This window comes from Muscardinus avellanarius, assembly GCF_963383645.1.
Source record: "Muscardinus avellanarius genome assembly, chromosome: 20".
Classification (NCBI taxonomy): Eukaryota; Metazoa; Chordata; class Mammalia; order Rodentia; family Gliridae; genus Muscardinus; species Muscardinus avellanarius.
This window is the reverse complement of record NC_137806.1, coordinates 29,658,351-29,670,403: the sequence shown is the minus strand read 5'-3', so window position 1 is coordinate 29,670,403 and position 12,053 is coordinate 29,658,351. Positions and strand designations below refer to the sequence as shown.

General features: G+C 42.1%; 1 protein-coding gene across 1 annotated transcript; it reads right to left on the bottom strand.

Annotated features, from left to right (window-relative positions):
• Window positions 1-2,321: 2,321 nt before the first annotated feature.
• Window positions 2,322-4,846, bottom strand: IDI1 (isopentenyl-diphosphate delta isomerase 1; the record flags this gene model as incomplete). Its single annotated transcript, XM_080717015.1, has 4 exons — window positions 2,322-2,639; window positions 3,185-3,315; window positions 3,735-3,827; window positions 4,705-4,846. 4 exons carry the CDS (start codon window positions 4,844-4,846, stop codon window positions 2,322-2,324), a joined length of 684 nt encoding a protein of 227 aa, XP_080573141.1.
• Window positions 4,847-12,053: the final 7,207 nt, after the last annotated feature.

The following is a 12,053-nucleotide window of genomic DNA, read 5'->3' as shown; positions in this document are numbered from 1 at the left end:
TTGGTATGGTCCAACAGATGAGACTGACCCAACTGATGAAATTGCTAACATTTAAATCAAGCATCCCCAAGGGAGTGTCTGAAAGGCCAAGGGGCCCCTGAGCAGTATTCTAGGCATGTCCCAGTCACCTAAGGTTCCTGAGCTTCAGAAAGCCACCTGTCCCCATCTGTTGTAAGAAGCAAAGAAGCTGGGGATGGTGGTACAAGCCTGTAATCCCAGTACTTGGGAGGCTGAGATAGGAGTATTGCATGTTCAAGGCCAGCCTCAGCAAGCAACTTAGTGAGGTCCTCTAGTATGTAGTGAGACCGTGTTACAAAATAAAGAATAAAATAGGGTTGAGAGTGTAGCTCAGAGGCAGACTGTCCCTGGGTTCAATCCCCAGGAACACACACACACACACACATACACACTACAGGCAGATTAACCTATGACTGTATTAACATTTCAGCAAACTATACAATAGTATAAAAATGCGGCAATTTTTAATTGTTTTAACTTTTTAATAAAATACTGTTACATAGCCTGAAATTATAAATTATTATGGTCAGGATTCACAAGAGATTTGATTTATAAAACATTTAGCTTTGTAAGAAATAAGATTTTTTCATTATTCATTATATAGCAATGAAGGATAATAAGAGTTCAAATTTGAGAAATCTATGGCAAGCTTTAAAAAGTGCACTAAACAAGGTACAATCTGGATGATTCTGAATCTGTGCAGAGCAGTCTTCGCCTTCCTCTCCGTTGATCTCCCCCAGTGACTGCTGAACTTAACTCGGGGTGGCTCTGAACCCTAGAGGTCACTTGGCAATATCTGTTGTAATTTCGGTTGTCCAAGCAGAAGGGTGCTGAGTGAAATTTTGTGTCTAGAGCCCAGAGATGGTGCTCAGTATCCTATGATGATACTGAGTCCACGTGGGTTCACGCCATGGACCCCTTCCGGCAAGGAACTCTTTAGACAAAATGACAGTGCCGAGGGTTTCGTTAGCTTTTGGAGAGTATGACTCAATTCCCATTTCGAGTCCCATTTCTCTGTCCACGGTCATTCTGAAGACGTACTTTGCTATGTTGCAAACATCATTTAAGATCCTTTAAGAATAACTTTAAAAATCAAAACTTCCAGAATGTTTAAACCACAAAATCAATTTAGAATGACAGAAATTAGGATATATAGAGTTGGCCTCCGGGTCTGCAGGTTACATACCCAAGGATTCAAGGATTGTTTCCTAAACAATGTAGCATAACAACTGCTTACATAGCGTTTACATCACCCGAGGTATTTATTGATGTGCAGTATTGGGAATTGAACCCAGGAGTACTTCACCACCGAGCTGCATTCCTAGCCCTTTTACATTTTGAGACAAGGTTCTGCTAAGTTGCTGAAGCTGGTCTTGGATTTTTGATCCTCCTGCCTCAGTGTCCCGGGTTAGCTGGGATTACAGATACGCACCACCATGCCTGGCTGTATTAGGTATTATACGTAATCAACAGATGACCTAAAGTATAGGGGAAGCTGTGTGTAGGCTCTAAGTAATACCACGCACATCATTTTATATAAGGAACTTGGGGAGTCCGCAGATTTTTATATAAAGGAAGAGTCCTGAAACCAATCCCCTGTGGACACTGAGGGATCACTTTATACTGCTGAATTTCCCTTGAACCTGTTCATCGACTTAATCTGTTCTTAACTAATTAATTAATTGTACTGGGGATTGAACTCAGGGGATTCGGCCACTGACCTACACCTCCAGATATATTGTATTTTTTATTCTAAACAGGGTCTCACTAAATTGCTGAGGCTGGGCTCACACTTGCAATCCTCCTGTCTCAGCCTCCTAAATACTGGGATTACAGGTGTGAGCCACCACACCAAGCTTTAATCTGTGATTTAGGACTATTCTGAAGGAGCTAAGCATATAGTTTCCTTTGCTCCCATTTCATATGATGTAAATTTAAGTCCACATTAAACACCCAGGAGATAGCAAAGTGCCCTGACAATGTTTGCTGAAACATACAGAAAATGAGAAACTTTACTTATACCTTCAAATCGGCCATCACCATGTATTTGGACAACTTAAGTTTTGTTTTCATTTTACAATAATCTCTCATATTTTACAGATCACAGTGTATATATTTGGGGAATGTAATACAAAATCGTAACCCGAGTTTTTTTCCACACAAATTCTGCTTGTCGGGTATTCATAAATATCACATGACAGTTCTCTTAAGAGGGAGCCTGATTTAAAATAACCACAACAAAAAGAAAACATTCTCTAAGCTTACCAGGTCATAACATTTCTCAAAAATCACCCTCTATACATTCACATTCTGTGTATTTTCTCATGGTCAACAAATTGATTCAAATGATTTAAGTTATCCCACCACTTAAAGAGAAAAGTCTTTGCAATAATTTGAAACCACGGAGTTATCTTAATTTCACCACTGGCTGCTTTTTTCAAAAGTTCTTCCAGTTCTTCTTTTGATACATACAAATAGCTTTTAATCTCATTGGGATCGGGATTCAGAGTCACATTCTTCCTCACAAACAAAATGTAATCAATTTCATGTTCACCCCAGATACCGTCAGACTGTGCCTTGTAGTGAATTCTTGTTAGATAATTAATTTCTTCTGGAGGAACCTAGGACACAGAAATAAAGAAAATAAGCAAAAAGTGACTTGCAATTAACTCACCAATTTCAACAGTATCTCTAGCCACTTGTTATTCTTCATATTGAGCAGTCTTGAAAATTAGTGCAGCTGGTCTTGATCCTGTGATCCTCCTGTCTCAGCCTTACAAGTACTGGGATTAAAGGTGTGCACCATCATGTCCAGCTAAATAAACATTTTATATTTTATTTTTATTTTATTTTTGTGGGTCTGGGAATGGAACCCAGGGGCATTCGACCTCCAAGCTACACCCCCTGCCCTATTTTATATTCTTTATTTTGAAACAGGGTCTCACTAAGTTGCAAAGGGCCTCACTACGTAGCTGAGACTATCCACAAACCGGTCTCAGCCTCCTGAATGCTGGGATTACAAATGTGCGCCACCACCCCTGGCCTAAACATTTTACTTAAAAATACTTTAATATATGTTTAGCTTTTAGCATGTATTGTTATATAATAAAAATATAAAAATGGTTACCTAAAAGTGTTAAAAATACAAGTAAATAAAATCAATTACCTCTTCTAAAGGAATTCCCAATTCTGCCTTCAAGCGCCTCTGTGCTGCCCGTCTGACGCCAATGGCCTCGTTTTCTTCGAGCTCACCAGGGTTACTTAAGGGATGGCTACAACACGAATTGGTGAAACAACCTGGAAAGTGTTAGTGGAAACAAGTTAAACTGTCATCACAGTACTGAAAAATTAGAAAGATTTCTAAGTAACAGGTAAATAAGAAAAATGATCTTTTAGAAATGTAAGCTCAGTTACAATGGACTATTAGTTATTATTTTGTGAAATGGACAGTTACTGGTACGTTCTTTATCATAATACACATGTGATGCAAATTTAAAAAATACATAAACAGTCATATACACACTCACCTATCCCTTAGCAATTCTTATTCTGTATTGCCGTTTTGTAAGGTTTAACTAGGGTAGGCTTATTTTATGTAGACTATGGAATTACGCTATTCATACATTTCCTTTTTTGACGTTAGTTCGAGGAGTGATGAGGAGTTAAATTGAACATAGTTCCCAACAAAAGCCACCTTGTCCTTTAAGTATACTAACCTGGAAAGGTAATTTTAGCATCTGATCTCTGTTGTAGCAGGAGCTTATTTTCAGTGTTAAATAAGAACACACTAAAAGCTCGATGTAATAATCCTGAAAGCAAAAGAAATACAGTCATTCAATCATAAAATACGAGTTACTTGTCCTGCTCTCCCCTTGCAGCTCAGAATAGTACTCGTGACTCGCGTCCAGTTTTGGTCTGTTCCATAGTCTACCTGGATCGTCTCTCAACACAAGCAGGAAAGTTAGCTGCCAAATGAAAGAAATGATGCATTCGGCAGCTCTGCTCCAGGCCAAACGCTCTTTCAGGAATATGTAGCTCAGGGCGTTACTCTTCCACTCCTGGGGGAGTTGTGAGGACACAGCCTTCCCTTTATGACACCTGAGTCTCTTCCTTCATCAGAAATAAAGACTTGTAGGCTTGACAACTGCTGTCATGCCCGAGTTAGTCTATTTCTTGTTCTACAAAACCACAACAACTCTGAAGTAGCTTAGTAAGAGACAGGAAATAGAAGGCGGTAAGGCAGGTTGTACTACAGATGCCATTTAACTGGAACCAAAGAGGACATATATGATTAAGAACCACATATCCAGCCGGGTGGTGGTGCATACTTGTAATCTCAGGAGGAGCCTCAGCTACTTAGTGAGGCCCTTTGCACCTCAGTGAGACACTGTTTCAAAATAAAGAATAAAAAAATAGGACTGGGGGTGTAGCTCACAGGTTGAATGCCCCTGGGTTTTATCCCCAGAAATGTTAAAAAAAAAAAAAAAAAGGCCAGTGCAGAAACCTAGTTTCAGAATAAATGAATTAGGGCTGGGGGTATAATTCAGAGGAAGAATGCCCCTGTTTTAGCTCCCAGTCAGCCCCACCCAAATTGCATCTCCTTTTCTTTATTTTCTCAGCTACCCTGAAATAATTCTCAGCTGCCCAGATAAATCACTTTGTAAGAGAGAATATTTAAAATGGCACCTTTCTCGATGTTTTCATTCAGGTGACAATTCTTCTTGGTCTCTGCCCCAATTTTATTATCATTTTCATCAATAAGAATGCACATCTCTGCCAGGAGTTGCACCTGTTTCTCATCCAGCTGGTTGGTATTCACTTCAGGCATCGTGACACAATGTCTGATCTGTCCTAGAATACTGACATTGAGAAGGAAAGACCATAGTTATAGTTTCTTGAATGTCATAAAACACAGCGGAGAAGCAGTTCCATGCCTGAGCCCAGTAACAAACCCAGCCATTTCAAAGGCTCTGGTTTATGCCCGCTCCTCCCTTCGGCAGCCTGGCTCTCTGGGTCTCCAGGAGGCTCCCCAGGAATGCTGCTGGCCCACTCGCCCTTAGCCCTCCAGTGGCACTGCCTCCCTCACAGGCTGTGATGGGTGGCCTATGAGCTGTCACCCTCTGAGCCAACAGACTCATCGTTCCCCTCAAATTGCTTCCCGAGACCTTCTGTAGCACGCGTCAATTCTCCCTCTGTAGACTCCATCCCCTGGGGTCCGTCCCACGATGATCTACCCCAACCCAATGTTTCATCAACAGCTCCTGGCTTTCTGTGATCCTGCAGCCAGCACCAATATTACTGCCATTCTCTGCCTCTATGTTTGCTCAAGAATGCCACCTGTCTTTGTTGAAATCCACTTTTCAATGCCAAACATTCAGTAAGTCTTTTATCAATGTCCCAGTAAAAATTAGCTCCATGCTTTATTTATTTTGGTAGTACTGGTCATGGAACCGAGGGGCTTTCTACCTCAGGGCTACACTCCCAGACCAATTTTTTATTTTATTTGGAAACAGAGTCTCACTAAGTATGTTGCTAAGAGCCTAAGTAGCTGAGGCTGGCTTCGAACAAGTGATCCTCCTGTCTCAGCCCCCAAGTACTGTGATTATAAGCATGTGCCACCATTCCTGGCATAGTTCTGTTTTTCAAACTGGGGTCCCAATTACTAAGATGCTTTGTGTGACTGCCCTGTCAATCCTTCCAAGGAAACAGGAGCAAACTTAATTTGCTGAATCCAATAAATGCTCCGGAGCAGTGACTGGCAGTTTTTTTCTATAGTAGGCAAGAGAGCATTAACTCCGCCTCTGTGGCATATGTGATGCAAGTTTTAGCAAAGCCTAAATCCAGCAACGTGGAAAGTGAGCGTCGTGCTCCAATGAATCTCTGCTTAATGGGCAATAAAATCTGAAGCTTACTTTTCATGTCACAAAATCTGTTCTTCTTTTGATTTCTACATTCAAAAATGAAAACCCTTTATATTACTGGACACAACACAAACAGGGAGCAGGCCAGATTTTGCCCATAGGCTGCAGGTGATCCACCTCACTTTAGCACACTGGGGCTAAAGTCTCTGAGCTTTAATGTAATTTAAGCTTACACCAGCTGCTAAAGCACTTTGTACATTCTGATGGCCACTTTTTCACATCAATACCCAGCAGTTTCCAAGCTTTCTAAGTTCTGGATTCTTCAGAGCACCTTACAGCATGTCCTTAACATTTCCTCATTTTTCCACATAATATATCTTGAAGAGTCTATGTACTCTATGTGACTTTTTCCTCCCAAATATATGGATTACTGAAATACTTTCAACAGAGTTCAAGCATGCTATAGTATATATAGTTTAAATATGGACATACAGAAATACAACATCCTAGCCCTAATCAAAGTCTGGGGTGGATTATGTGTGGATGGGGCCTGGGGGTGTCAGGAGTCACTGTGGGTCGCGAAGGCAAAATAATGATATTTAACACCAAAAAACTGGTGGTGAGCTTAATACCTAATCAAAAGATGGAGAGGCAAAATAACATGGAAAGGAAAAGTGTAATTAAAAGCAAGCTTAGAGGCCGGGTGTGGTGGTGCACTTGGGAGGGAGGCTAAGACAGGAGGATCACAGGTGTCCAAATTCAGCAACTTACGGAGGTCCCATTTAAAATAACAAATTGGGGGGGGGACTGGGGAGTAGCTCCTGGGTTCAGTCCTCAGTGCTGCTGCAGCAGCAGCCACCACTACCAAAACAAACAGAAGACTCCAGGACACACCATCAAATCCAAGAAAAATATTTAGCTACCACTTACATCTAAAAGATGTTCCCAATCTCTCCTCCTACTTCAACCCTAGGACTAGCAATCTCTGGGTTTCCTTTATCATTCCTGTGCAGGTACTATATGTATGTATACGTGTGTTCCCGTGCATTTACATCACATAATGTGTACTACATGGAGAAAATTTATCACGCTTACACGTATACCTAGATTTTATCCAGGCTTGTTTTTGAACTTTCTATAAACAGTACTTTTATATGACTGCACATTGAGGATATTACTAAAGTCCAGCTGTTCTTATATATAAATGTCAGGTCCCCTTTTTCACAAGTTAGTGACTGACAAGAGTCTCTAAGCCTAAAACCCCTTAGGCTAAAAAGGCCACAAACCCTTGTGAAAGGCACGCGGGCATCACCAACCACAAAACCTGCAGGTCCGCTCTTAAACGAGCACAAAGCCAAGTTGGGCGCTGACCTGGGCCCCGCGGTGGGCTGCGCCCACACGGAACCCGCGCCAGCTCCTAACTACTCCCGGCCCCGTAGGTCCGTCCGTAGCCACCACCTCCCTGGGCCCCTGGAGCCCGCGGGCCGTGCAGACCGCAGCGGCGCCCACCCGATCAGCATCCTGGTCCAGACTCCATACACCATCCCAGGTGCCACGGCGTCGCCGGGAGCCAGCCCGTCGCCCGCCCCGAGCCCCGGGAAGGGAGCGGCATCTCTCAGCCTCGGAAACCCAGCTCTCCCGCATCGCCGCGCCACCCCGCGCCCACCGCCCACCGCGCGCCCCTCCCCGCCCACCTGCCCGCCGCCCCGTACCTCGGGCCAGAGATGACGGAGGGCCGGGCCGAGCGCGCCTTTTGAGCGCGGTGCGCAGCGCGCCCCGCCCCCCGGCCCCGCCCCCTGGCCGCACGCCCAATCGCCTGCGCCAGCGAGCAGCCGCGCCACATGCTCCCGGCCAATCGCCGCTGGCGCGCGCCTGACGTCACTCCCGCGCCAGGCAGTCGCGCGGTGGCACCACCTGCCCAGACCTCGGCTCCGGAAGAGGCGGCGCGGCCCTGGAGGAGCGGCGGGAGCCCAGTCCTGCGAGCCCGGGTCCTCCGCGCCTCCGCAGGGAAGCTGAAGTAATCGCGCCCTCTCCTACTCCGCAGAGGGGAGCCTGACAACCGGGGAGCCGCCCGAGGGAGGGAGCGGCCGACCGCCAGCCAATCGGGCTCTCCGCCCTTCCCGGCGAGCAAATAGCCTTGGGGCGCCGCAGGGCGTGGCCGAGCCGCTTCCGCGGTGCGTGCTGACGTCAGACGTTTCGAAGTTTAGTTCCTTGCGGCGGAGTTTCGTTTTTGGGAAATGCTTGTACCTGTAGGGGCGACGCAAGGCTTTGGGAATTCTGGAAATTCGCCTGCTGGAATTGGCGTCCTGTCGCTAAGGACGCAGTTATAGAAGACGCAGTGGGAATTCCGCGTAGCTGGATTTAATGGAAGTCAAGAAAAAGCAAGAAAGCCACAACGTGTTAGTTGGAAGACACATCCCCCCACAAGTTAGTTTGGTATCTGAAGGATCTGTTTACAAGAAGAAAGTGATGAAGTGATTTTCCTTTCTTTTCTTTTTGTACCAGGTTTAACCCAGGGACATTCTACCTCCAAGCTACACCCACAGCCCTATTTTTATTTTGAAAGGTCTCACTATTTTCTGAGGCTGCCCTGTATCCTGTGATCCTCGTGTCTCAAACTCCCCAAAAGTGACATTTCTAAGATGCTGTGCATCTAGAAAATGGTTTTGCAAATCTGACGAACAGAGAGGCAGATTGGGACACCTGTTGAATGTGAATAGGGTTATTTTGGCACTCTGAAAGAAACCATCAGGTGGTAGTCACTTTCTTACTCAATAAGTGGAATAAAGTCGTTTGTTAGAAATATTTTACTTAAGATTCATATGAAGTTTTTAAAAAATCATGAGACATGACAAAATATTTTTTAAAAATGAAACATCTACTTAGTTGAAATAAAGTTTATTTCCTCTCTTATGTCTGAGAAACTTAAAATACTGAATTTGTCAGCACCAGTTCTCCCAATTTTTTGGCCAACTGGACACTTGTTCACTAAAAAAATTGCGAGGACCCCAAGAAACTTGTTTTAACTATTGTTATACCTACTATTTTTTAAATTAAAAGTTAAAGCTGATACATTAAAATATTCATTAAAATAACGTTAAAACATTATATGTTACATTACAATAACATTTAAAGCAAATAGAATATATATTCGAACAAATTAGACTTTTGTTATACATTTTTGCAAATGTCTGGCCTAGTAGTTAAATGTGTTGTATTAGAAGAAAGTCTTCCCTAACACATATAGGTAATTGAAAAATTGAGATGTATTTTGATAGCTTTTTTAGATGATTATGGTTATTCTATTTTGCTACTGCACCAAAATACAAATAGGATTATTATTAAAGATTATTTACTTTGGAGTCTAATGTTAATGTTTTGGGAGTACTGGGTATTGAACTTAAGGCATTAAGCATGCTAGGCAAACACTTTACTATTGAGCTATATTCCCAGAGCCTTTTATTTTTGAAACAGAGTCTTGCTAGCAAATTGCAATCCTCCTGCCTCAGCCTGAGTAGCTGAGATTACGGTGTATACCACCTGCCCCTAATAAAATCTGTTGATTTTTATTGTACCATTGAGTGCATATTTTCCTATGTAATGTAATAAGAAAAGTAATATCATGCATTGGTCAGTTTGAAAATATTGACCTAACTGAATTAAGTACATCTTCTAAGTTTCTTTATTCAATACCAAATTATATTTAATATCACCAGTGACACCAGCAATATCATCAGGTAAGTTTTTTTTTGTTGTTGTTATTTTTTGTGGTACTGGGAGGGGAACCCAGGGGCTTTCTACCTTTGGGCTATACTTCCAGACCTATTTTATACTTTATTTGGAAACAGGGTCTCACTAAAGTGCTGAGAGCCTCACTAAGTAGAAGTAGCTGAGGCTGGCTTCAAATCTGTGCGATCTTCCTGTCTCAGTCTCCCAAGCGCTGGGATTACAAGCATGCGCCACCACACCAGGCTTAGGATTTTAGTACTGGAATGCTGGGTTTTAGCACTGGAATGAAAGGTTTTAAGTAGTGGAATGCTGTCAAGTGATTGGTTGCACATACAAGTTTTTTAATTTGAATTTTTTTTTTCGGTCTGGCACATTTTATTCCTATTTCTTACTTGCTCTTTAACAATTTTATTTGACAATAGAGAATTTTAAATTTAAGCATGTTTCGAAAGTACTTTCTCACCTCAACATGCGATATTCACCTTAATTTGAAGTTTCATATGAGAATTTACATTTTATGACAGGCAACAAATATTGTTAGTCACTTTCCTTGAGATGGTCGGCTTGCTTTATACTTTTTTTATTTTATGGAACTAGGGATTGAACCCAGAGGCATCTCTCTGAGCTACACCCTCAGCCCTTTTTACATTCTTATTTTAAAACAAGGTCTCACTAGGTTGCTGAGAGTCTAGCCACATTGCTGAGGCTGTCTTCAACCCTGCAATCCTTTTGTCTCAATCTCCCAAGTACTGGGATTACATGAGACTTAGAGTGATACTTACATATATGTACCATGCTTTGAAAACAATAGGCCTAAACCTACTACTTGTAAAAAATAGGGCATTCTACCTCTGACCGATATTCCTAGCCCCTATTTTAGTTTTTATTTTGAAACAAGGTCTCACTAAGTTTCAGAGGGCCTTGCTAAATTGCTAAGGCTGGCCTTGAGCCTGTGATCCTCTTGTCTTTACCCTTTCAGGCACCTGGGATTACAGGACTGCATCCCCATCCCTGCTATCCTTGAATTTTTAATAAGTTTCCCCAAGATGATTCTTTTTTAAAAAATATTTTATTTGGTGCATTGTATTCATACATCTTAATGGAATAAAAGATGGTGGAGATATACATGCACACATCACTCAGCCCTTACCCCATTCCCGCCCCTTCCCTCCCCCTCCCTCCTTCCCATTCTTGGTTTAGAGGTTGACTTTGATATGTTTAAGTACATCATGTGCTTTAAGAGAGTTTCCCTCTTCCCCTCTCCCATCCCCTCAGTTAGGTAGGCTTATTTGCTCATCTACAGAATCTCCTTCTTCATCTAGAGTGCCTCCTGTTATCCATTTCTCCCTAGCTTTCACATATTAGGGAAAGGATGCAGGAGGAATCACAATACCTCACTTGCAGCTATACTACAAAGCCATTGTAATGAAGATGATTCTTAACTGACCTGGCCAAAATTAAGCAGGCTTTCCAGAACCATTGTCTCAAATGACACAATACTTGTTTTATGACAACCAGGTCTCTTTTATCAGAAAAAAATTCTGCTTCTAAAAACAGGGAATGATTTCATTATGTGAACATAGAAGTTTTACTCTATGGTGTTTGGTTTATATTGGCTTTCTAAGAGTGCTAGAGAAAAGGACAAGTGTTGTATAGGAATAAGGCAGGCTAAACTTAGTAGCCCAACCGCAAGAGTCCCGTCAGGTCCAAACAAAGCTTGGTTCTAGATTCTGTTACAGTTTGGGGAAACTCAGCAGGAATTGGCTTGTTTACTCTTCAGTTTTCTTATACTTCATTATGATATTCTCCCTCTTAATATGGATTTCCTTGTAACTTTTCACATTCTTTCAACATTAGTTCCAATTGCTAAATGTCCTTTGTTTTAATAAACTTTCTGAAGGAGGAAGCTGGAAAGCTTTACTTTTTTTCTTTTTTGAGTTGGCCTTTGTTATAGATCGAACATTTCTGATTACTGTGTTTGTTTTGGGTTGACTCATCTGTACCAATCATCAGTAATCAAGAGATGTAAATACAGGGTTCAAAACATGACCAGCCACTTCAATAGGAGCTATGGTTGCAGCACTCACCTTTTACCCCTTATGAGCATGACTGCAGATGATAAGATTATAAAAAGTGGCTGGGGGTGGAGCTCAAAGGAAGAATGCTTCTGGGTTCAATCCCCAGTACAAAAAACAAAACCCCAAAAAACCAATGAATTCTTTTCTGCTCAACCAAGTTCAGTTAGGTCGCTGTCAATTGCATTAAAAAAAGTTTTGGCACATATGCAATGTTGATTCCCGTGACTATCATTTGAATATTTAGTGCATCAGGTACTATTATAGATACTTTGCATATATTAGCTTAATACAACTGCCAAAGACAGATAGTATGGCTGTTCTTGCTTGAATTAACACAGAGGAGTTAGAGAGCTTGCCCAAGATCATA